At 39.9% G+C, this 26,019-nt stretch overlaps 1 protein-coding gene across 1 annotated transcript; it reads right to left on the reverse strand.

The window, feature by feature from the left end:
* Positions 1-5,493: 5,493 nt before the first annotated feature.
* GHRHR (growth hormone releasing hormone receptor) lies at positions 5,494-24,882 on the reverse strand. The gene is made up of 13 exons (XM_014873766.2): positions 24,754-24,882; positions 20,606-20,711; positions 19,932-20,039; positions 18,659-18,759; positions 15,958-16,055; positions 14,374-14,506; positions 13,290-13,443; positions 12,019-12,079; positions 11,843-11,912; positions 10,245-10,336; positions 9,616-9,745; positions 8,327-8,368; positions 5,494-6,415 (listed from the first exon to the last, which is right to left on the reverse strand). Exons 1-13 carry the CDS (start codon positions 24,808-24,810, stop codon positions 6,293-6,295), a joined length of 1,275 nt encoding a protein of 424 aa, XP_014729252.2. The 5' UTR covers positions 24,811-24,882; the 3' UTR covers positions 5,494-6,292.
* Between the last annotated feature and the right edge of the window lie 1,137 nt (positions 24,883-26,019).

Consider the following 26,019-nt stretch of genomic DNA (forward strand, 5'->3'; position numbering starts at 1 on the left):
CTAAATCCACACCTGGGAATCTCACAAGCTGTACAAGGCTTGGCAGGTTGGCCTCAAGGGCTCCTTGGGCTCACTCCACCGAGGGATATCCAGCATAAATAGGTGGCACAACCTTCCACAGCGACTTCCAGCTGCTTTTGCAACCATAAATTTGTCTAGCTTGGAAAAGACATCTAAATCATCGAGTCCAACCCAGCCGAGCAGCAAGGGGAAACAAAGATGTCATGTCCTGGCTGTAGGATGTGTGGTGGAGTTCAGTGGTGTGGAATGCTGAGGGTGTCACTGGAAAGGCGAGATAATTCACCCGCTGAATGGAACATGGGAATTGGTGTGAGCCCAGGGAATCCGGCAAAAGGAGAATCCTGATCCAGAGGGATGGGGACTGGGAAGGTCCCGGCTGCCATCTAGTGGAGTAGGGATGTGTCTTTAAACTAGAATAAATCTATAGGTACCGCGCACAGCAGAGAACCAACCTGGGATCTGTAGGATAAATCGCATCTTTACTCGAGAAAAAAAAAGTCATAAAAATAAAGTAGCCTAGAAACCAGCGAAACTGGGGACAGAACCCCATTGTAATCTTAGGAAACAGAGGATAAAAGATCAGGAGGTAAAAGAACCCCTTGCCACTGTTTTCCGGACCAGTTTGTGTCCCCCTCTCACCTCCATGGAAAGCCACACAAAGGTATTCATTGGAACTAAAGAAATCTGGGCGGTTTTCAGAGTAATCCGATGAAATTTCTGTTCCCCCACCCCAGTTTGTGATCTACTGTCTGCTCTTTGCAACACAACTGCACTTTTCTGCTAGGAAAGGGGGCAGATGTTTCAGCTGGAGGTTCCCTTTGGATTTTTCTGATCATCAGTGACGATGGTCAAAGCTCACACCCAGAGAAGAGGGGAAGCTTAGGCCAGGAATGTGATCTGCTTCCCAGGTTCCCACTTGTCACTCTGCCATTTTCCAAATTTTCCAAATTTTCCATTCATTTCTCCAACCTTGAACCCACTTAGACTTTGCTGTCTGGCAATGCTTTCAGTGCTGGGCAGGGTGTGAGGGAACTTTTCAAGAAAAAATCCTCTCACTTCCACCCCGAAACTGTTCGTTATCCTTTAAAATTATTTTGTTTTCCCTTATGGGATTTTACCTTTTCTCTGTAGGTCCCACTGGCTAAGAAAGCACAGTTAACACAGAATAAACAGAATATCTGGTGGTTGTTTTCCCATCAAGGTGATTTGGACTCAAAGTTCTGTTTTACTCACTGTCATTATCTGTTCAGTCAGGAGATGGAGAAAATCCCTAATTTGTTAAGGCACAGTTTGTGGATTAGGTGTGGGTCTTTCTCTAGTTTCTAAAATCCCTCCAAATCATCAGAAATTAACTCTATTACAAAAAACAGGTGTTTCTACAATTTCCTATAGACCTAATCTGCTGTAACATGGGGCTTTTTCTGGTTGGAAACTTGAGTTGTGAAAATAAAGCTAGTGCTTAGGAAGGGGAGGAGAGGCACTTTCCTTACCCTCTCATCATTTCCTAAACTTGACTTAGCTAAAACAGCTGGAGATAAATCCCACTCCCAGTTCAGAGGTGTGGTTTTAGTTTTTCCTGAACCACAGAATCCTAGAATGAGTTGAAAGGGACCTTAAAGATAATTTAGATCCAGTCCCCTGCCATGGTCAGGGACACTTTCCATAGACCAGCTCTGCACAGGCCCAGCTACAACATAGATAAAATGCTCTGAAAAGTTAACTGAGTGTAATGGAGGAAATAAAGAAACACAGATCCATTTCAGACATTTGTGTTAAAAAAAATTCAAGATTTATTGTATGTGTTCCTGTCGTTTTAAGAAAAGTCTTCATTGTCCACTTTGACACAGCAGTTTTGTTCAATCATGTCCAAAATGACAGGAAAATCCTATTGCTCCATAAAATTACAAATAATATTTTAACATTCTTTTCTCATACTGTTAAATTTTAAATTATATAAAAAATTGATGGCATTTGAAGCAAAATATAGTAGAAATAAACCTTCCAGTCATTTAATTTATGTAATAAAATATGAACGTGATGTATTTTTATTTGCAGCTAAACAATACTACATTCTGCAAGCCCAAAAATTATGAAATATTCATAGAAACTGCAATATTTTTTTTAAGCTCTTTGGATATAGGATTTTCATAGTGTTCCATAAAATAATTTCCCCTGACCAAAAACTTCCCCATCATTCTGACATGTTTTGCAGTGGGCAGGATCTGAGTAAAAGCTTTGTCCTTTAGGGATAGTGGCAGAATAGAAGATAATATTAATTGTAATATATTAATATTAATAACTGAATTTGATAATACCAGAGCACAATTCAAGGCAGATAGTGATGATGTAAATGTGATTGTGTCTCTTGCTATCAAAGCTCATCTCAGTTTCAGTTTCCTGATCAGCAGGGAGCAGCACCTTCATGATTAAAGGGTGTTCCAGGCTGGTTCCCAACCCATTACAGACAGTGACATCTCCCTTTTCCTGCAGGTACCTGCAGACATCACATGGGATCTTACATGGAGGGATTTCAGGTACAAATTGGTGCAGATAACAGATGATGCCAGTATAATTTTTATTACAATAATCACTATAAAGGCACTTTGGGCCACTTTTCATTTTTTATGTTTTCTCTTCTCTAGTGTCCCATTCTAAGGTCAATGTCATCACTGTGGGACATCCCCTGGAAGAGGCACCAAGGGTTTACTGTACCAGAGCTTGCATCATAATTCAAATAAAACAAAGTATTGAACAGCTGTCCTTGCTCCACTGAAAATTGAAATTATTTCATGATATAAAAACAATAATAATGACCTCTCCTTGATGTCAGATGAAAACAGAAGAACCAGGAATGTTCTCTGATAGTTCTTATGGGATACACTATTTAATTTTGTTCATATAAAATATATACTGTTATTAGAAGAGAATTTGCCATTAAACTTAACAGTTCTAGTGTGGGGGGAAGCATGGAAAACACGAAGCTAGACAGAAAATAATCAGTGTAAAAGGGGACACACATTTCCTGACTGAGGGACAGTGAAAAAATGATGACAAAACTAGTGGGCAAAAGCCCAACAGAAAATACCACCTGAATATGAATGTAGAAGAAACTAACCAAGTGCTCCTACCAAAAAAAAAAAAAAGGTCTATATTTCCATTCAAAAAAACTAATTGGAAGGTATTGCTTATTTCTTGGTATCTGGTAGATGTTTTTGAGGATAGGAGCAGAAAAGTTAAACAATATCTTACAAAGAGTTGGGGTAAGACACTAAATTCAAGACCAAGTGATTTAAATTGCACCTAAGCTGGCAGAAACTTAAAAATTAACACCTAGAACTGTTTTTTTTTAATATTTTCTTTTTTATTATTCTTTATTTTATTTTATTTATTTATTTTTTACTTCTGCAGCCTGCAGTGAGATCAGCTCATGCCCCCAGGCCTGAAGCACCTTTTTATTTCTGTCTTTACTCATTGCATTGTAAACCCTGCAGCAATTTGCACACCCTGGGAATAATTTTCTGTCTTCAACACAGTTTTTCGTTGCTCTGGCCCTACTTCAAGAGAAACTAAATCACACTTAGCTAAATTTATTCTTCAAAGGTTAAGGAGTTTCTGCTGCTTATGCTTTTCATACTTATGTTATCAAACCTTGCATGTGACAGACAAGAACGTGTAGAAAAATAACCTTATGTGGTAAGAGTGCACATGCTCCTAAACTCACATTAAGACCAGTAAAAATAATCTAAATTTAATGCAATTCCCGTCCTGGAAATCTGGATTGCTAAAGTTTTTGAATCCTGCTCAACATTTTATATTCAATATAGAATTCAGGAAAAATGTAATACAGTCCTAATCTCCATGTCATGCCTTGTCATAACTGATATTAATACTCTAATTAAATAGTTTGAGTCATATCTTGTGATTTTAACCACTTCTGTTTCCAGTTTCAGCTATCCCCGAGGAAAATATTCCCTGGATAGGAGCCAGGGTTTATTTCAGGAAAGGACAAAATTATATCTTTAAAATTCCTGCTCTTTTTCATGCTAGAAAAAGCTGAGATGTCTGGAGTAGGACAAAGACTCTGTGTGTAATAACCCTGTTTAGGTGACAATGGATGCCACAGGTACTGGAATGCAGCCAGATAATTGTAGCTATTATAGATGATACAGAGCCAATGGGAATTATTTGGGCAGACTATTTTTGATGCAGAGGGATTTGGGGTCAATCCCTTAATCCAAACTTCTCTGAAAGCAGAGAACAAGAGCCCTGAGAAGTCCCTGTGTTCATGTGCCCTCATATCTGTTATTAACCCATCCTTTTAAAGTCAGAGTCAACGTGGAAACCCCATTTCAGAATTTCAGGGCCTAATTACAATCCAGAAAATCCATTTGATATGGTCAACACATACAAGAGTCTTAATATAGCACTTTAAAACACTGCTTGAGACAGGGAGAGCAGAAAGTGCCATCACACATCCAGACATCAGCTGAGCCTCACAGCAGTTGATCTGTTCAACAGAAGAAGGAATTTTATTTGCTTTTTATTGCTTTTTGTCTTAGGCTTTTAGAGCATGACGGTGTTCACAGTAAATTTGCCCATTTTCACACCAGCAGCAAGGCAGCAGCTGCAAGAAATTTTGTATCTAAACATTTATGGGGAGAGATGGGTAAAATATCTCTGTCTTTCCCAAATTATTACCATTTTAGCTGATGGAGACCATGATGTTTGGGAGGCTGAAAAACATTTCGTGTTTGCTGGTTATGCCTCTTTTCCACCTGAGCTGGATTCTGTGGGACACTGGAAGCCATGTGAAGGCTTCTCTCTGTTAGTCCCTTACTCAGATCACCTTGAATTCTCCTGGATAATGGAAGGAAACCAATAAAAACAATATCTAGGGCTCCACATTGTAAAATGTGCTCCAAGGAGTCACTTCAGAAATGGAAATAAACACCTTCTCCCACCCTCAAGTCTGAATCCAGCCATTGCTGCAATTTTCACAGAATAGAATAAGGAAAAAATAGAATAATAGAAGAATAACAAGGAAAAAAAACCACTTTTTTTTTTTTAATTTAAATTGGAAGAGGAAAATGCCTCCTGGGCAGTCAGCTTTTATACAAAAACTAGGTGAAGTAGCATTCCATTTCTTCAGGTTAGCTGTAATTACCTGGACTCAGCAAAGGGAAATTTCTGGTTTTTAATCAGACTTGGCAGTTCAGTGAAATGTTCAGAAGAGGAGGGTAAAGTGTATTGATGTATGATCCTCACTGGCTGGTACAGCTTAGCTTCCTTCACCCCTTTCCAAGCCCTGATGTTCCCATCAAAAAGTTTAATCAATCTTTTAATGTATAGGTTACAATCCCCATTGTGGGGAAAAACCCCAAAACAAAATAAAACAAAACAAAGCCACTCAAGTACAAACACTGGGAATCCAAGTTTATTTTCAAGCTTCTGGAATCTTTTACAACACTGGAGAGCAAAAACAGTCACACATAAGAAAATATTTAGCAGTATTCCCAGCAGTCTCCCAGTCCATCTCCTGGGGGTCTCATTCTCTTTCTATGCAAAAGTTGGTTTTTCCTTTTCATTTCCTTGCAAAGAATTTCCTTAATGATTGTCATATGGAGCCTTGGCCTTCCCAGCACCTCCCTTTCCTTCAGCCTGGCTGTCAGAAATTTTCTAACCTGTAACTCCTGAAATAACATCAGAACCTGAGAGTGTTTTATTGTGAACTTCAGTAGCAAAAACATTCAAAGAGGAAATGCAAAAAGACAACATTAAAGGACTTTTTTAGTGATTGTGTCAGAGTTTTGCAAGACTTTTGGTTTTTTATTTGCATGTCTGCAGACTCAAAACATGGAACAAACTTAAGCTGGACAGACTCTAGCTCCTGCTGAATAAGAATTGAATTCTGTTTTCCAGAGGTTGTCATCTATGGTGTCACTGGAGGCTGCTCCTGGTGTCCATTCATAAGCACTTCGTGCTCTATCAGTGGAAGTGTGGAAATGAACCAGAATCAGTGATTTTTATGTTTGCTGTGCTGCAGAGTTATCAATGAGAGGGTCATTTTGTGTTTAGAAGGTCAGTCAGGGTTTAATTTGTCCTTCCAATGCTTATCCTGTGAAAAAGCCCCTTGGTCAGAACTGCAGAAGTGGATCCTCCTCCAATTTGCTCAGGATAGATTAGTTACATTCAGTAAAATTTTGTTTGGTTATTGTTTGTGTTTTGTTTGTTTGGTTGGGTTTTTTTCCCCTTCCAGGTCCTGAGGCCATTTTCAGCACACAGATGTGTTCATTTTCACCCCAGAGCTGGATGGCACAGTCCACCTGGTCCTCCTCCACACTGGCACAAACCCACATCTCTTCCCGTGCCACCGCCGCCCGATCTCCGTTTGCACCTCGGAACGAAGGAAAAGGCAATTTTGGGATTGGATACTGCTGGGGAGACAACAGCAGGAAGGAAACAGGACAGAAAGAGGGGCTAGAAAAGAATAAACGTTTTAGACATCTCTGTCCAAAGCAGGTTTTTTTTTAGCTGATGGGGAGAAGTAGAATCGTGTTTCAGCATGGCCATCTTTCTGCACTGATGAAAATTTCTCCTGAAGTTCTATCACTACTAAGCCTGAGGTCTCTAGCACTATAAACCATTTTCTCCATTACTAAAATATCTTCTCAGCTTTTTTTACTATACCTTCTCATTAAAAAAAAAATATATTCCTGTGAATATTTATTCTACAATCAAACTCACCAACATAGCCTACACAATTAAACGTATTTTCTCCACACTGCCTGCTCTTCCTCAGTTGCTAAGGGATGTTGTCTTGAACCCATTTGCCTCTAGAAAAGTATAATCTGCAGCAAGTTTCTTAATCAGCATCCACCAATTTGTGGCTGGGAAATAATGCTGCTTTTCCATATGAGATGACAAGGGGAAAGCCAGCAGCAGTCAGGAGACATTTGCTGTGTGCTGTTGACAGCTGTGCCATTGGGTATTGTGTACTGGCTTGTTCACAGGAGCACAGAGTGGGTCCAGGCCACCCACTAAAACCTCCTGTCACATCTGATCCTTGTTAGGAATGTGCCTCCCCACATGTTTAATAGGAAGGGAGTTTCTGTATTGAAGTGCTGTGTGTCTGGGAAGTCAGGCTGGATGTGAAGCTGTGGTCTGTGGTTAGAAGGGATTAGGGTTATAAATAAATTAATGACACGATTTTTATCTAAACACAAGCATCATTAGAGCAGCCAGAAATTCATAACAATAAACTCAACCACAAGGCTAAGAATGTATTAATGTATATAAATGTGTTAATGTATTTTAAAATATTTAACTTAATATTTGAGCAATTTCTGATAGAATTCAGGAAGTTTGGCCCATGGCACATGTAGGTGATTAAAAGCTGTTTGAAATCTTAATCAGCCCTAGACTTTAAACTGGAAAATGAAGGTTTAGACAATACAGCCCAGGGAGTCTAAAGTGATCAGGGACAGGATTAATCACCTAAACACACCTTTGACACTCCAGGGGATGCCCTTTCTGGAGAGAAGGGTGGGCATACATTGAACAAGATTTTCCTTTTCAGGAGCTGCAGGCAGAATCCAGCAGTGTTAGTCTGAAACTGAACCCCAGTCATATTCCAAAGGAGCAATCTCAGCTACTCGGGAGTCAGAAAATGAGGGAAAATTCCAACTATGGAAATATGGAGGATAAACTTTCATATTTTCTGTATAATTCCTTTAAGATGCATTATTGGCACATCTAGACTGTGTTAGTGGACATGGACACTAAGCTAAAAGGAAAGACTCCTCTCCCAACAACAGTAAAATTCTGACTTTATCATTCTAAACAGAAAACAGATTTACCAACAAGAAGAAATACTGAGATACACCATGAGACTATTAAAAATACTGAAAATTTGTATTTCACTATTGGGTAAAGGAATGCATTTAAATTCTTTCCAATTTGAACATAGACCTTTAATAAATGGAGATCTCTCTGCATCACTAAAGCAAGTTGTCTTTTCAGATAGGGACTTTTTCAAGGGTTTTCCAAGCCCTGCTATAGGACAAAAATGTGCAGAAAGGATAAAAAATACTTGATGGAATAGCAAAGCAGTAAAAGTTCATTTCTCCACTAGATGGCTTCATTCCCATTAAGATAATTGAAATGAAATTCATCAAATTGTTCCCCATGTAACAGTCATAAAAAAAAAGAAAGATTTGATAATCTGTTTGTATGAAACTGATTGTTAACTATATATTTGCCACTGAAGGCAATATTGTAGAAGATATATCTGATAGAGTTTCCTTACCTCTTGGTTCAGGAAACAGTAGAGAACTGCCACAATAAACCCCTGAAAAAGAGCAGAAGAAAAAGTTTTGAGGGTTAACACAGTTTGAAAAAGCCACTTGCATTATGTGACTTCAAGGTGTTACTGTGTTATGTGAATTAGTGAGCATCACTGTAAGTGGGAGGATTGCTCGAAGTTGAAAGAGAATTTATGGGTCTCCAACAAAGCTGAACAGCTTTGAAGATAAACACCTGGTTAGTGGCATTTCACAAAATCATTCCCATGCTATGAATTCACAAATGCAATTGATGATTATGAAAGCGTGGTCCATTCCCCAGCCCAACACACTGACAGCTGATTCTTTATTCACTCTAAAGAAAGCAAAACAGAGATTGCAGAAGGAGATCCATGGATGGAGCTCACACAGCTTCCCAGTCAAATTCTGTGCCTTTGTAGACTACCAGATGAGATCAAATTCTGGCCTATTGAATGTATTTGTTAAGATTCTGAACTGAGATAAACCCAGGACAATCCTATGATGTCAAAGGACCTACATGAGCAGATCCTGGCTCAACACCTCAACCTTTTATTCTATTAAATTATTCATTAACTATTCATTAACTCAGTGAAGGTCCCCTCCCTGTACCCGAGGTCAGGATTCATGGACAGGGTTTGCTGGGCAGGACTGGCACAATTCAATCCTCAGGAGGAATAAAGCAGCACAGAACTCATGGATTGTTGGTGATGCTCCCTGAGCAGTGACCCCATGGAACCATCCAGGGAGAGATTTGTTCCCTGGGGAGGGTTGGTGGCATTCCCAGAGCTGCTGCTTGTGGGCTGAGGTGCAGCACAGGGAATGGGAGGGAAGCAAAGGGAAATTGGTCCAGGGAGCAAAACCACCCGGAGGGGACACCAGAGAGGAGATTTTCTCGTTGCCATCAAGCTCCTCAAGCTGCCCATGCCCTGTGTGCCAATCCAGAGCAGTGGGAGGCATCAAGGCAATATTTACAGGAGGGGAAGGGATGTGGCATTCCATGGGACAGCAGCCTGTGTGGGGCTGGTGCATGCACCAGGCACTGCTTGATGTTTAATTATCAATTTATTCTTTGACAAAGAATTAGCAAGGGGGCTGGACCTACAACTTTGATTGCCTCTGAATGATTTAAATCAGCCCAAATCACAGGAACTTTGTGAGCAGACACTGGCTTCGGGATCTGAGGAATATTTTTTGTGTAATACTTGTTGTCATGAGCTCACAAAGCTAAAACAGAAAAACTAGTAAAGAACTGATGGATCTGTGGTAATTATACCTGAAAAGATCCAATGCAGAGCTCCAAGTAAAGTCGAACCCCCAGGCTGGTATACTCTGGGAGGAAGTTGAAAACGATGTAATGGGTTCCAAATAATGGAATTAGAAGCAGAGTTGACCTTGAGAGACGTCTAGCACAGGAGATAAGAAGAAATAAGGTAATATTATTTTTCTGAGTAAAAACAAATGCACTCAGTGTGCCACAGTAGTGAACAGAAGTGAAAAAGAAACTAGTCTATATAAATGTGTATATATAAAATAGAAATAAATACACTGGCTTCCTTTATAGTTCTCATACAGAGAAAGGCAGCTATAGAGGGTAATTTTTTCTGTCCTAAATAAAAGATTTAATGCTGATTCAATTAATTTCATTGCCTCCCCATTGATTTTAATTGGAAGGCAGTCATCTGAGCTGATCTGAATGCATCCCATTGGCCAAAATTAGGTGACTTGAGTCTCACCTTTTGACTAATTTCATTTAGAATGGGTTAAGGTTGGCAATTCTAAAATTTAATACCAGCTAAACTGAGCCTGTCTGTGACACTGAGCAACTACTTCTCTGTTTAGAAAAGACCACATTTTTAAAATTATTAAAATAATTGATTTTTTAAAAATTATTCCATATGTTACCTGTACTGAGAAGAATTATTGAAGTTGATTTGTCTAGGGTCCAGTTTTTTCAGCAAAATTCTGATGATGTTGATAAATAGGATAAAGTTGACCTGTTCACAGCATTTGAGGGGTTGGAGGGAAGAAAAAGAAACTGAGGTAAAACTTTGCAGTGAAAATCTGGTGGTTTGGGGGGTTTTTTTGTTTGGTTTTTTTGTATTTGCAATATAATTTGTGCAATTTCAGTGTAAGGTCATTAATCATCTTCCTTTGTCAGCATTCAAGTATTTAAATAAGTTGCATTCCTGCGTGAAGAAATGGCTGAAGATGAAAACCTGAAAATTTCACTTTGTTCAGCAAAATATTTTCATCAATATTGTGTGACTCTCTTTTACCTTTCGTAGCTCAAATCAGTTGGATTCTCCTTAGAGACAAATATTGCATTAAATTCTGGCTGATCTCTCTGGGCATTAATAGTAGAATTTTTCTGCCTAAATACCCCTACAATGAGATATTTCCATCGGAGCTGATCACCCTGCTCTGCCTTAGCAGTCAGTGGAGAATCAGCCAGGAGCATTAAAAGAGCTTCAGGTGGGGTTGGGGGCAGGTCACCTCCTCCCAAGGTAGATTTTTGTTTTAAATCAGGTGAATCACTTGCCAAAAGTGCATATTTCCCTTTGCTGGCTCTGAAGGAGCCTCTGAGCAGCATTAGCTCAGCTCCAGAGCAGTCAGGGTCAATCCTAATTTGCAAATCGAATCTTCTGCAATTGCAATTTGGCACAGCTTTATGCAAAGTCTGTGAGGCTGCTCAGTTTTCCACCATCAGAGGGATCTCCCTGTGCATTTTTTGAGTGTCTGTACACACCAGTGTTCCTTAGGTGAGGCTGAACATTTAATTCTGCCTAAAAACGTCCTCCTTTAGCCAGAGTCCAACCCCATTCTATCCATTAGTGATGCTCTTTGTACATTCCAGCAGAAGAAATAACAGAGGTAGAAGGACATGAAATATTTTTTGAAACGCAGCAGCTCTGGCCAGAATTCAACTTGAGATTCTTCACTCCCATTGTTTGTGTGTATCTTCAAAATCCCTTCCAACCCAAAGCTTTCTGATTCCACACCTCTCATTTGCATGCATCTGTCCTCCAATTAAATTAAGGATTTTATAGCTGGCCTTTAGGTCATCCATTAACTGCTTTCTCAAACAGTGCTTAGGTTTAACGACTTGTGGGAGTAATCATCTATGATAATCATTTAAAGCCCATCAGTTTATTCAGTAAAAGCCAGGCTCAGGAGCTGTTATCTGCTCTGAACAGAAACCTATTGCCCTTGAAAGTTTTGTATTAAAAATTTATGGCTGAGTCTGGGCTCTTTTGCTAAAATTTTGATTTCAAATATTATAAGGAGGGTTTAGTCCACTCGCTCTTAATTTCAACTAAGCTGACAATTCTGGGAAAGTTTTAATTTGTTTGAAAGACAACTTTTTAGTTTGCATTGGGCACAGGCAGTTAACATTAGAAATTTACCATTCCTCTTCCTACAACTCAGCAAACAGCAAGCCAATTTTCATACAAAAGCCTTTTTTACTTCTAAATAATATAAGCAAACTCAGAAGTACCTACCCCCACAGAAATTATAATTGGTCCTTTGATTAGCCACCAATAAGGAGAGCCTTGATTAATATCCCAGCATCTGTGAACATGACAGGAGGTTTAGAAAAAAGATATGTATGAAATCACTGCAATGAGTTGAAAATATAACCCAGGATTACAGAATAATGTGGGAAACAATGACTTACGCCGTGTCTTCAAAGTAGAATTTTGTCAATATCCATATAAGGGTAAAAAGAGTTGGAAAACCTGTCAGACATTTTAAAATAAGGTATAATTAATCCAAACCTTGTCCACTGAAACTCTGCTGTAATGATACAGATCACTCATTTTTGAGAGCAGCAATTATCTTTTGGGGTCAGTTCCTGTAACAGGAGTTGCTTTAAACAGTCCCTAAAACACAAAAAGTGATTCTGTTTGCTGAGTTGTCAGGCTTACCTTAACCTTTGGTGGCAGCAGGCTTGGATTTCCCTCCCTGAACCGACCAAAAATTTCCTCTGGCCAAGTGCATTCACCTTCCATAGAGGAGTTCTCTGCTTTTTCCTTCACACAGCAACTCTCCGTGGGCACCCACTTGGTTTCAGATTTCTAAGTCTGAACAATTCCATTTATTCCAGACAACAACACAATCAGGGAGACGTTGCTGTTTCACTGCCTGTCCTGTTACTCAGTAGTAACAGAGCAGCTTCATTCGTATGATAGCTCAGTGCAAAAGGAAATATTTTAGGAATAAAAAAGTTCCTGCTTAGGAGAAAACAATTCCCTTTCCCAGCCTGTGTAACTATTCTGTACAAACAGGAGCAAGGCACATTGAACTTTGGTGTTTATGATAATTCCTTAGAGTTATCAGTGCTTTCAGTGGGGTGAAGAAAGTTAAAACTGGACGTCTCCTTATGCATTCTCAAATATATTGATTTCCCCTCCCCCTTCACAGGGGCTTTATTGCCATAAAAAAACTTGATTGCTTCTTGTAAGTATGCATATAAAAATAAAATGGAAGCAAAACCCAGGTTAGGCACTTTAGTTAGATCAGTTGGGTTCCACTTCCAGTATTTTTAATGGGAATGGATTGTGGAATCATGGAATCACAGAACCATGGAATCATGGAGTCATAGAATGGCCTGGGGGACAAGGCACCCTAAAAATCACCTGGTTCCAACCCACGGGGACACCTTCCACTGACCCAGGTTTGTCAGATCCCCATCCAACCTGGCCTTGAACACTTCCAGGCATGGGGAGTCCACAATCTCCCTGGGGAATCTGTGCCAGGGTCTCACCAGCCTCACAGTACAGAATTTCCATGCCCCATCACTCCATTTCCTGGGAAAGGTCCCTCTCCAGGTTTCTTGTACCCCCTGGAAGTTGCTCTGTGGTCTCTGTGAAGCCTTTTCTTCTCCAGGCTGCACAGCCTCATTTAACACCTTGCCTTTTACTAATTTCCTGTAAAATCCATACCTACCCCAGCCAAAGAGAACCAGCCACCAAAAATATCTTCTCCCATGAGAAAGGGATGAGAGCAGCAGGCAGTTTAAATAGAGAGCCTCCACCAGCAGCCACATGAAATTGGTCATCATGAAGTAGTGACAGAAAACCACAGAGATCTTGCATTGGGTCTGGGGAACAGGAGAGTCACAGTTCAGGCATGGCTTGGAGACACATCTCTTTGATTTGAACATGGATACAAATCTCTTTGATTTGAACATGGATACAAATCTCTTTGATCTGAACATGGAGTGCACATCTGTAATATTGGCTGAGTTCTACCAAGAACAAGATCTCACTATTAACTGCTGTTTAAACTGAGGGATTCAAACATAAAACTGATGGCTTAGGCATCATAACACCTTGGAATCTCCACTGCATTTTGCTTTCTATCTCCATGTTAGAAATGTAACTTAACACGTTAGAAATATAACTTAAATATAACATGTGAGTTCTCTCACAAATGCACTGCCTTGAGTGAACTTTCAGTGTCAAATGCTCCTTTGAATTAAGGTCCAAGGACCCATTTTCTCCTTGTGATCAGCCCTAAAATTCTGTGTGGCTGTGAGCAATGCTCTGCTTGGAAACCATTGCCACATTGCCAAGATCTGGGGCTGGATGAACACTAAATTCATTGCCTGGTACCTTGAGTGCTTTGTGGTTCACATATCAGAGCTTTCAACCAGAACAGGAAATCCAACATTTCCAGTAGAATAAGCTTTAAAAGTTGCTCTTTGATGTACTCAGAGATCTTCAGTTTTAGGCTTCAGATTATTGAAACATAACAGTGTAATGATATTACTTTGTTGCCATGTGAGAGTCCAAATTTCATTTAGAGTGCTGCATCATCACAAATTGAGGCTTTGAAAATATAGGAAGGAATAATGTACATATATATGGAAGTAAAATGTACTGGAAAAAAATATCATTTTCATTACCAGGTTAGAAAGGGAAAAAAAAAAACCCAATAAGTAGTAAAAAGAGGCATGAAAAGTGAAACCATAAATAAATGGTATGTAAAAACATCAAATACCACAATATCCTGCTTTTCATGTGCTTACTGTAGAGAAGCTGCAGTGATCAATGCCTTCCTCCTGGAAAAGGACAGCATCCTTAATGAAAATGGCAATGGCCTTTAAGATGAATGTAAAAAAGAGCTGTACATGGATATAATTCCTGGGACAGCGAAGCCTCCTGGAAGAAAAGAGAGGTCCCTCTGTGATAATTAACTTACTTGTGCAGGCAGTAATTAAAATAAACAATAAGCCCTTGTTTTATCTCAGGTACTTCCAGACACTTTTAGGAAGAATATTTTGATGCACTGAGTTCTTTCAGAGAGAGGCAGAAACCTTCCTCATGTGAAGCAAATCAGCCACATCTACATCCTAATCTCTTTCTTTGTTAACCAGAACTATATTTTTTTTCCTTACTTTGCCAAAGTTATTTAGATGAATTAAGTAAAAGCACAGAAGAGCTTTAAAACAATTTGGCACATGTACTTTAAATTCAATTTACGCATCTACCTTAAATTCCCTGTTAACTAAGATTACATTTTTACTGTCGTTAAATGCAGATTTTTGAAGGCATTATACAGATTCAGCTTCATGTTTTCATTTGGAGATGAGGACTTTAGTTAATAATCAGAAAGTTCCACTAGAACCTGAATTCCATCCAGACCCAGTATTCGGAGGGTCACTTAATCTGAAAGTTCACCTAGAGTGTGCAGAATTTTATTGCTGACCTCCAGTGTCAAGCCCATTGTTAATTATGACTTTTTCCTCCATATTACTGCGTCTCCTTATGTCCATTGTTTCTTTCTTTCCCCTCATTCGGGCTGGTTTGTTTTCCTGAGGTCAGAGTGGATGTCAATAAACATATCTGGTGCCTTCCAGACATGAACTAGGAACCAGCAGAGGTCAAGAAACTTTCCCTAGAGAACCCTGATTCTCACAGCATAATAATAAAACTACTCCTTTTTTTCCCCGTTTTTTTTTTTATTTTATTGTTTTGTTTTGTTTTGTCTCACAGACATACAAGAAATAAAGATTAAGAAAATAAATCCCACATGGGTGCAAACATTAAATCTACACTAAATCTACATTAAATGATAAAATACTTCAAATACACTAAATTAGACCTGAAAAAACCTAATTGATGGATAACTCAGTAAGAAAGAATTCTTACAAAATGTGACCAAATTCTGAAACTAACTTTAGTGATCTTTAGTGGTGAATTTTTCAATAGTAATCTATACAATGCCATAGGAACATTCATTCAGAATCAAGTATTAAAAATTCCCTGCAGTCATAACAGGCAGGCACACATAATTTATGAAAAAAATCTTCATTCCAGCCTAAAGCAAGTAAATTTTTCTGTTGAGTCTTCAGGATTAAAGTGAGTTGCTGAGTTTTGCCAAGAGACAGCCAGGGTTTATTTCTCAGATCTAAATCTTCTTATTCCTGCCTCTCTCTGATGCCTTTTAATTTCCAGCTTCAGTTTCATATTATTTAACCAACACGGCTGGAATTTTTAATTTTTATTCATGTGAATTCTTATTTATATTATTTTGTTATGTCTAATTTTGTTCTCTACAGTCTAAGAAATTAAGAAGTGTGAAAAGAATCAAGGTTAGAGGACACCTTTACCTGAATGCAATGAGAACTGTCACAGCAATGATGAGAGAGGTGATGGACACGCTGTATCCCACAGTGTAGATGACCTTTATAGTAGAAAAGTAGGATTGCTAGAAAAGAATAAAATGATTTGTCACACAAGTTGCTGTTAAATGGCAAATTTTTACTGCTTCTGTCGATTTTGCTTTGTTTGGTGCTTCCATTCTGCTGGCGTGTCTGACTGCCTTTTTTCCCCCCTCTTTGAATCCCACAGCAAAATTCAACTGAAATCACTCATGATGTTTCTTTTGTGTGGTCCCATTCCATGGCTGTGTGGATACAGCCCAGTCTGATGCTGAAACATGAATTGACCAGGGTAGTTTGAAGCTCATTTATAAAAACATAAAAACCCACACCAGTCTTTCAAAAAGGCATTGTTAGAAATCTTATGCAATTTTTAGAAATGCTGTATTTTATACCATCTTTTCTCCCCAGCAGCAGCAGGACAATGCTGCTGGCTGCATGATGAATACAGAATTCTATCAGCCTTTCTCTATTTTACTCCACTTTCCTACTCTCTGCTTCCTTGCTTCCATTTTTGCAGTCTATTCCTCCTTTCAATTTTTATTGTGTTGCGGTGGGCTGGTTTTCATTTTAGTTTGGTTTCTTTCTGGAGTTGTTTCCTCTGTTTTTCTTGCTGCCAAACTCAGCTGCTGCTCAGTTGGAATGCCAGTCAAAATCAATTTCAATTTAAGTGTCTCCTCTATCAGACACGATCCCTGAGTGAGGATAAGTTGACTTCAGCTATCACAGATGAGAGCAGAAAACAGAATGAATAAACTCCAGGCTGCAAATCTAACTCCAGTCTAACATGGTCTGTCTCTTGGGTCCCATTTCAATGCTTTTATAACCTAAAATCTGCACAGCTGTGCAGTGAATTCCTACAGTTCACTTGGGGAAGGGGAGATGCTCATTTTGAGCCTTAAGTGGAACTTTAGGCATTATAAAACTGACATTGAGAAGGATTTATTTCATTTATTTAGGTGCTTAAAAATTAGCTGCCTAAATACGAGTCTGTAGTGGAACGAGAAGAACCCGGCCACAGAACTGATCTGGTTAATTATTAATACAATCCTGGTTTTTCTCATCCTTTTTCTTTTATAGTTAATGAAGGAAAACACTCTCAGAAGACAATTCATGTGTTTGGAAAATGAGAATTTATTGGTTTCTGCGACCAACAAAAAGGATCTATCACTACACCTGCCTTAGAAAGAGCAAGTCATAGAATCACAAATACTTGACCTGGGCATCCCTTGGTTTGGGTTGGGAAGGACCTTAAATACCACTCCTGGATTAGAAGTGTGAAACCTTTTGTGCCAAGGACTTTGCATCCATGTGTGCAGATTTATGATTATCCACAGTCTAATCCAATGGGCTGAACTCTTATTACTGATCAGAGCACAGTTGGTGCACCCTGAATTTGCCTTCCAGTTCAGTTTTGACCATAAGAAGCCAGATTATGTTTTGTGAGAGCATCCCTCAGTGTGAATGCAGTAAGTGGGGACAGCCAAGAGATATCCCTGGAAAATTCCCACCTGATCCTGACCAAAGCACTAATACCATGGTGCAAATAGCTCCAAATTTCACAGTAGTTTTTTGAGATTGATGAAGTTAAATGTGTTGAAAACCAGGCATAATGTTTTTTTTTTCTGTCTAGTGGATGAACTGTGAGTTTTCTACAATTACCCAAATCCCTGTCTATGCCCAATTCCAGCCCGAGCTCACGGAAATACCTCAGAGCTACAAAGCTTGCCAGGAAGTCTGGATGCAGCACTCCATGAGAAACATCAAAACTGTGCTAGGCTGAGCATAGCTGGCAAAAAATCAAATGTGTAAACCAGAAAATAATCAACTTCTGAAGTGGATAAACCTACAGCCGATGAGTTTCCTCTAGGTAAAATAATTGAATCATCACAGAATGGGTTGGAAGGGATTTAAAGAATATTCTGTTCACCCCCTGCCATGGGCAGAGACACCTTCCACTGTCCCAGGCTGCTCCAAGCCCTGTCCAACCTGGCCTTGGACACTTCCAGGGATCCAGGGGCAGCCACAGCTTCTCTGGGCACCCTGTGCAAAATCTCCCCACGGTGATATGAACCATGTTTTTATCAATTATGGGTCAAGCACTGTATTGTCCCTGTGCATGTAACCTCAGGATATCACCAACAGAGAAAATCTGGCTGAAGAAATGTGTTAAATTCTGATCTGCTTTACAGAGATTACAGAGATTTTGGGACTTTTCTGTCTTCATTGTTGAATTGGATATTTCATGCAGGATAAGACATCCAAAAACCCTCTTGTCCTTAGATATTGCTAAATTTGGAACAGTGGTCTTTTAATAGCACATTTTCAGATGCTGTGATACTACAAGTTCATCTTGCTGACTGATATTACTGAAATGTGTTAATTCACATTTTATGAACATTTTGTGATACATCTTTTCCTGTTACATTTGTGAGTTTGCAGCTGGCTTTATTATTGTTACACCTGAATAAGAAAACACTCTTTGTTATCTTACTAAATAGGTGGCCAGAGTAAAAATTCAAATTATATCCCATACTTAGAAAGAAATTTCAGCTTCTTCTGAGTTTCCCTCAGCAGTGACCTTCCAGAATTGAACAGAATGCTGTAACAGCAGCACACCACTCACATTTATTTATGTACTTAAACTTACTTCTTCAAGAGGAATCTCATCTTCTACTGGACAGGCTACATGGTAGGGAGGGAATGGGTCAGACCAGCCCTTCTTTGTGCAGTTTCGTTTTATTATCCCAGCTGAAAAAGAAGTATTTAATTTTCTCAATGAAGGGCCAGATAATATGTAAAACAAAAACCAGGAAAGACCTCTGGCTGGTACAAAGTTGTACCAGGAGAAGAGGATCATTAACATCTTACAGAGTTGGTAGGACATTTTTCCTGTGCACATTCAGGTCATCAGACACAAAACTTTGAATGCTATTTATAAACAAACAGTGGGAAGAAGGGAGAGAACGAAGGTGAAGGGGTAAAAGTGGGAAGGACTAAGGAAGGAATCACATCAGGCATGTTGGAGAAGATTGGGAAGCACTGCTCCATAAATTTCTGCTCTGCACAGCACTCACCCTTCTACCATATCCCCTCTCCTTCCCACCTCCCCTGGGGCTTGCCCATCCCTAGCAGATCAGAAGCTGGGATGAGCAGCCCCTTCCAAGAGGACAGCACGCTTCCATAAAAAAAGATTTATGAGTCAGATGAAGGAGAAGTTGAGAATCCCAGGGCAGGAAATGAATCTGCACAGATGAAAGGGATTTTCCTTATCCCTCTTTATAGCTAGCATGTGTTGGATGTGGCAGAGGCTGGGCTTTGCAGCTTCTTTTTCTTGTGGAAATGCCAAATCCAGGTCATTCCTGGAAGGTTTGCTCCTTGTGGGCTCACAGTTTGTTACTGGCCATGCTCACCCAGAGAGGAAGCAGACACAAAGACATTTGTTTGCAGTTTTGCAACACATGTGCTGCTCCAAGGCCCAAATTCTGCTTTGTTGCTCCAACCTTGGTCTCAAAGAACAATTACATTGTTCATTCCTCTGCCTTTCATTTCTATCCACACGAATCACAGCATAAATCTCAAGAAACCCCAAGCTTAAGTTCTGACCTAGACAGCCTCCAGATGAGCTTTGTAGGAAATTCCTGCATCAAACTGATCCCAAAGCACGTGAAAACCAATGGAATCACTCCTTGTATTTCCGTATATTTTTGATCCACAGCCTCATCAGAGACTATGGAAATCAAATCCGGTTATGGATAATCCTAAAAATATGAGAACTGCTAAGGTCCCTCAGATCTTCCTAAAATCTTTGCAGTAGTTCTCTGATTCAACTCATGGGAACATGAAATGCTCTGTCTTCACCCTCCTTTTATAGAAATGCTCTTGCCAGACACACAACAGGAGTAACCATGGCAGGACATCACCTGGCTCCTTCATGAAGTGAAAGAGGATGTTTGGACATGGTAAGGCAAGAATCTCTCCAGCATCTGCCTCTGGCCAGCACAGCAATTTGTCCCAAGTTCTCTTGCAACCTCAGACAGAAAGCAAAATTTATTTTTAAGCATAAGGTTAAATTTGAGCAAAATAAAACCCCAAGCCTTTTTAAACTTTGCCACTCCACCCCTTCCATATCTTATAAAAATAGTTCAGCCACAGTTTTTATTATGAGAAATAAACACCCCCAGAGTGCTATTTAATCTGCTTTAGATAGACCCCTGTCTTGGACTGAGGTGAGTTTTCAGAAAGAATAAAATAAATGAAGAGTGATGCAGGAAGAAAGATCAGATCACTGTAATTATTCAGGGGTTGCCCTATTTTTAAAGATCAACACACCCCCACAAACAAGCAAGCATGATGCCAAGGAATTGGACAAGTGCACAATGATTCACTCTGATAAATGGACTGTCCATATTTGACTGTAAGAACTGTGGAAAAAAGAAAATAATGGGAAGGAATGGGAGGAGGTAGAAGAAGACCTGGCAAGACAATGGCACATGGGACCATAAATAAAACCCTCATGAGCTTTGGCAGCCTGGCCATGTCCTGACTCTGGTCCCTTCCCTCTCCCTCCCTTCATCCCTCACACATGGCTGGATACCTGGTGATGTTGCATTTCCATGCTCTTGTGGTGCCTCCAGACATTCAGCCTCCTTTTTCTTCAGCTCTACCATAAAATCACATTCTGGGTGGACATTTCCAGCAACCTATAGGGAGAGGAGTTTTGGGGGATTAGTTAGAAGGAGTTGGATGGGATCTCATCAGACATGAAGTCCAGACCTACTTTTGCATCTAACAGGGCTGGTTTAAGGACATAGAACAGTGCTTAGGGTTTCCATCCAAAGGCTGCCACTGTCTCTGCACAAGCTGGTAGCTACAGCTCTGTACTGGAAAGTTTATAAATTCCTCTGGCTACAATCACAATAAAAGATCTCTTTGCTAGGGTCTGAATTTGACTGCAGGATTCATTGACACCCTAACTGTAGCTGGACCTTGTTAAATCTGGCCCCAGAAAGAGACATTGCACCTGGCCAGGCTCATTTTCTTATCAGTGAAGGGCTCAGAGCTGCAGGAAATGCTGCAGAACCTGTGCACAGACAAACCCCTGCCAACCTCCAAAGAAGCATCATCACAAAGTCACAATTACTGCAAAACTGTCTCCTGAAAGAGCTCTTCACTCCAAAAGGAGTGAATCTGTTCTCTCCCTTCTGCCATCTGCCTTTCTTTGCCCAGGGTGGGAGGCAAAACTCCTTTATTGGGGAACAAAAACACTGCACCAAAGCATTTGATGGTTTGGTGTGATGGTATAAAGAAAAAAAGTGACACCCAGGGTTTTAATAGCAGGAAACATTCAGTTGTTTCGTCCTTTTTTATGCTTATAGGGGAACCACAGGAGGATCTGAAGAATCAGAGAACTTTGGGCAGAAAAAAGACAAAGTCTGCCCAGGCTGTTACACCCAGACTGCTGAGGATGCACCCACTGGGCAGGAGTGCACAGGACTATTTCACACAGATTACAAATATGTGCCTAGTCCAGCCTTAACCACTGTCCCAGCCCCAGAATATCAGTTGTGATCAGAGACATTCTGAATTTTGTCTCTACACTCTGGCCACTGGTGCTGCTGTGCTCTGCATGTGTGTATATAGACATAAAAACAGAGACAAAACAGAAAATAAACCCAGGATGAGACTTGCATGGTGAACAGGTGGCTGGCATATGGCTCAGTTTTCTTCCACCCAGAGAAGATTAATATTCAGGGAATTTGGAAAATAACTCTCTGGCTTTCAGTTCATTCAGAGGACAGATTGTATCCTTTCCAATAAGCTGGTGTTTCCCCTCCATGTTAATGTCCATGTCTCATGTTTGCCAGCAGAGCATTTGAACTGCATATTGACCAAATATTTGAGGCTCTCAGGCTGCTGGAGAGCACTGGATTACTTACACAGCATTTGTTTTTCTGGGGTTTGGGCCCTGGTAGTTAAAAATACCATTATCTCCACATGTATGCCCTGGCAAGATCATCTGCTTCCCATTTACTGCACTTTTAGGAGGATGTGGCTTTCCTGCCAAATTTGCAGACAGCAGTGCCATGGATCAGTTTAAGGCAGCAGTGAAAAGCAGGGCTCCTTCTTCAGGCTTGATGAAATTTGGTGTGTGTGTGTGTGTGAGAGGAGGGTAACTGTGGGTGGATAGATGGATGATGGATGATGGATGATGGATGGATGGATGATGGATGGATGATGGATGATGGATGGATGGATGGATGATGGATGGATGGATGATGGATGGATGATGGATGATGGATGGATGGATGATGGATGATGGATGGATGGATGGATGGATGGATGGATGGATGATGGATGGATGGATGGATGGATGGATGGATGGATGATGGATGATGGATGGATGGATGGATGATGGATGGATGGATGGATGATGGATGGATGGATGGATGGATGATGGATGGATGGATGATGGATGGATGGATGATGGATGGATGGATGGATGGATGGATGATGGATGGATGGATGATGGATGATGGATGGAGTAGAGCACACACATTGCCCTGCCCCAGGAGGGGGAGATCTGACATGTGGGATGCCCTAGAGATGTCATCCAGATCAGTAAAACCAGGGGGTCTAGGGAGAGCCTCAGTTTCTCTTCACTAAGAAATGCAATGTCAGGCAGAATTTCAGAGAATTCTGTGATTTGTAAATTGTAATTTGTAAAATCTGGCATCTGTGTTGAAAAGTTTTGCTCTCTTGATGCCTCTTTTCATGCCAACATATATTCTTTCCCCCCTTGTACTCACCCTGGACAATGACAGCAGGAAAATCCCTATCCTCGGTGTATTGACAGCTCTTGCAAGAAGTAGCTTTATTAGTCAGTAGAAAAAACAGTCAAACCATTTACTGAAAATCTCTTTTACAACATTCTCTTGGTTCAGTGAACTGTGCCCAGAAATCCTCTGTAAGTGGAAATGCACCCATTTGCACTATTCTAAATTATTTCTCCTGGCAAAAAGCATTGCTAGATTTTGCCTGTCAAAACTCTCTTTGCTCTCTGAAATGTTCATGGCAAGAGCAAAGCTTTTTTGGCTCATTTACCAGTCCAGGGAAGTCCAGGAAAGGCTTTTTTTTTCCTTTTACTTTCTAAGTCTCCAGATTGTGAGAACACTTTATTTAGCACATGGATCTCAAATAAAAAGATGAGGCTGATCAAGTACCAGGTATTTAAATTGTTGCCTCTTCCTTCTAGAAGAACCTGCCTTAGGAGGTGCTATCACAGTTTATTTTCAAGTCAGCACTAACCACTGCCTGAGCAGACACTGAGTGCCAGATCTGATATGACAGAAAGTCAGGTTAAATAAACTAAAAAGATTTATTCCACTCTCAGGCTGTGTTTTAGGTATATTTATCATCCCAGAGCATTTAACTAGCTCTAGCAGACCCCCAGTTTAAGGAGATGAGAGTCAGTCTCTTAAGCATTTCAAACCTCTCCAGGAGCTGAGTTCATGTTTTCCAGAGAAATACAAGACCAAATTGCACCAACAACAAAAACAGAGGGCTGCTTTTCCACCATTTAATACTCAAATGAAGTCTTTTACCTATCCTTTGATATGCAAAACATGCTAGGAGATTTTCAATATACACTAACACATGGACTTGGTTTTGATCAGTAAATAATAGTATAGCAAGCAACACAAATTTGTGGAAGAAAATTCTGTTTCTCTGGAGTAAATGAGGCAGGTTCTTACAGAGACCTTCAGTCATATTTTTAACCATTGGCACTGAATCCTGATATTCTACTTAAGAGCAGTCACACTTATCTACTCCTACTACAGGGAAGTGGGTTTGTCACACAGGTGATACAAAGGAGTCTCTTGTTTCACATCAATAAAAAGTCTGTTCAGTCATTTCACAGTGGTTTATTTTCCTCAATGAAGAAAAAAAAAAAAAACCAAGCTCCTGTGTGACCCCTCATGAAACGTCCCTTCAGGGAAGAGATTCCCAGGAAAGAAGAAAGGATATAGAGGAGACATCACAAAAAGAAGATGCTGAAAATGTGATTATTCTCAAAAGCAAAGATAATATCCTGCCCACAGTTTGCAAAAACCTTTCCTGACATTGCTGTGATCCTGGACCTTGGTTTGCCAATCTCTGCCCAAAGTGAGATATCACCAAGACCTCCAAGCTTTTTAATGGCTTTGGATCTTTCTAAATCTGCCCTAAACATTCCTGCTGGTTCTACTCTTTTGTTACCTGCAGCATCTCAGCTGCTCACTTCCCAAATAATATCAATGCTACCACCAAGGCAGAAAAATTTGTAACAAAAAACCTGCATAATCTGAAATTAAAGAAAACTCTATCCAAACTCAGCTGCTCTGGTGTAACAGCCTCCTCCAGTTTTTTCTTCTTTGCCACTGTCTTTCAAAGCCCACACACACAAAATGAGAGTTTCTGCCAATTATGTGTTTCTCTTTGCTGAGTGTGTCATGAGAAAGCAGAGAAAGAAACTGATATAAAGATCCTACAACGTGGGTCCCTTCTGCTGCTGTTCACACTTTTCATTGCATCTTGCCTTGTTTAACTGGAATCCAAAGCAAACAGAGAGAAAAGAGACTGATAAGAAAAAAATAAAAAATAAAACTCTATCTGACCATCTGCTCCCACAAGGAAATGAACAATTATTGAAACACAATGAAGTAAAAGCTTTTTTTTTTTTTTTTTTTCCATGCAATTACTTACAAGCACTGCCAGACTAAGGGTGTGCAGAGCACAGTGGTACAAAGAACAAGAGTTCATGTTCCAAAGCAAGAGCCAGACCTCACTTCTTCAGCCTCTCTCAGCATCTTCCACCTGCTTTTTGACTTCTCTTTCTCCCCTCAGTTGCTGATTTGAAGCATTTATCTTTTTGCACAGAAGTGACGTAACAGGGATGTGAAGTGGGAGATAAATATTAACAATTCTCTGTGCTGTGTTTAAGCTTTGCAACTTTTTGACTTTGCTCAAAGACTGGACTGGATAAATTGAGTGATTGATGCCAAGATTATGGGAATTCTCTACCCTCCTGACAAAACTCCTTTCTTTCTTTTAACAGAAAATGGTTTTAGGGGTGATGGACAGCTCTAAATGTTCCTAATCCCATATTAAACCAACATGATTGGCATAAGAGAAACACTCTCCTCACAGGTATTGTCATTTTTTATACTGAAACCTTTTTCTTAGTGTGGGCACAGTGTATCTGAGTGTTTTTATGGAGTGTAATGACCACAGTGCTACACTTCAAAATGCAAAATCAAAGCCTACTGACAGGCACATGAGCACAAATTTTGCTGTGTACATGTTTGGGCATTGAGCTGAAGGCAAAAGTCACGGAGGATTCTTCAGTGTTTGAAAAAGGATCATAACCAGACCCATTTCAGAGGAGCAACATCTCCCATTCCACTGGGATGCAATTTTTTGGTCCAAGTATTAGGAAAATAAGTTGCCTCTGAGCAAGCTTCTGGTGTCCATGTTAGAATTTTCCATTTCAGCCACCACATCTGAACCACTCCATGTGTTTATTCAGTGCTGTTGAAGTCATGCCTATAAAAACCACAGAAGGCATTGCCTGCCACTTTTCATCCTAGGAGGGAGCACAGAGGAAGCCCAGTGTAAGATCTCTCTAAATGTTTTTATTTTTCAGGCAGAATGAATATTGGTATTGAGGGATTTTATGCTGAAATCTACCATATGGGAACTCAGATCACCATGGATCTTTTTGGAAAACCTGGCTTTTCTGCATTTTTAGCCTTATTCTGCCACTCTGCAGCACAGACATTCCATTAAAATGAGTTCCTTCCTATTGTCGCTGTTGTGTGCAAATTTCCAGCTGTTTGTGGTTAAGGAGAAAGACACGTCTAAAAGAAAATAACGAGCTTATGGGTCTTTTTTTATTATTATTATTATTTCATAAAATTACTTTTTTTTTTTTTTTACACTTAAACAAAAAAGTTTCCACAACAACCAAAA

The sequence above is a fragment of the Sturnus vulgaris genome, chromosome 1, assembly GCF_052056855.1.
Source record: "Sturnus vulgaris isolate bStuVul1 chromosome 1, bStuVul1.hap1, whole genome shotgun sequence".
In the NCBI taxonomy this organism is placed as follows: Eukaryota; Metazoa; Chordata; class Aves; order Passeriformes; family Sturnidae; genus Sturnus; species Sturnus vulgaris.

Bases quoted from the DNA above. Each gene is read 5' to 3' on its own strand.
- GHRHR (XM_014873766.2), bottom strand. From the start codon at position 24,810: ATGAACTCTTGTTCTTTGTACCACTGTGCTCTGCACACCCTTAGTCTG. The intron at 11,913-12,018 runs GTAAGTCATTGT...TCATGTTCACAG, and splicing joins TTCTACTTTGAAGACACGGC to ATGCTGGGATATTAATCAAG. The intron at 6,416-8,326 runs GTAAGGAAACTC...CTTCGTTCCGAG, and splicing joins ACTGTTTCCTGAACCAAGAG to GTGCAAACGGAGATCGGGCG.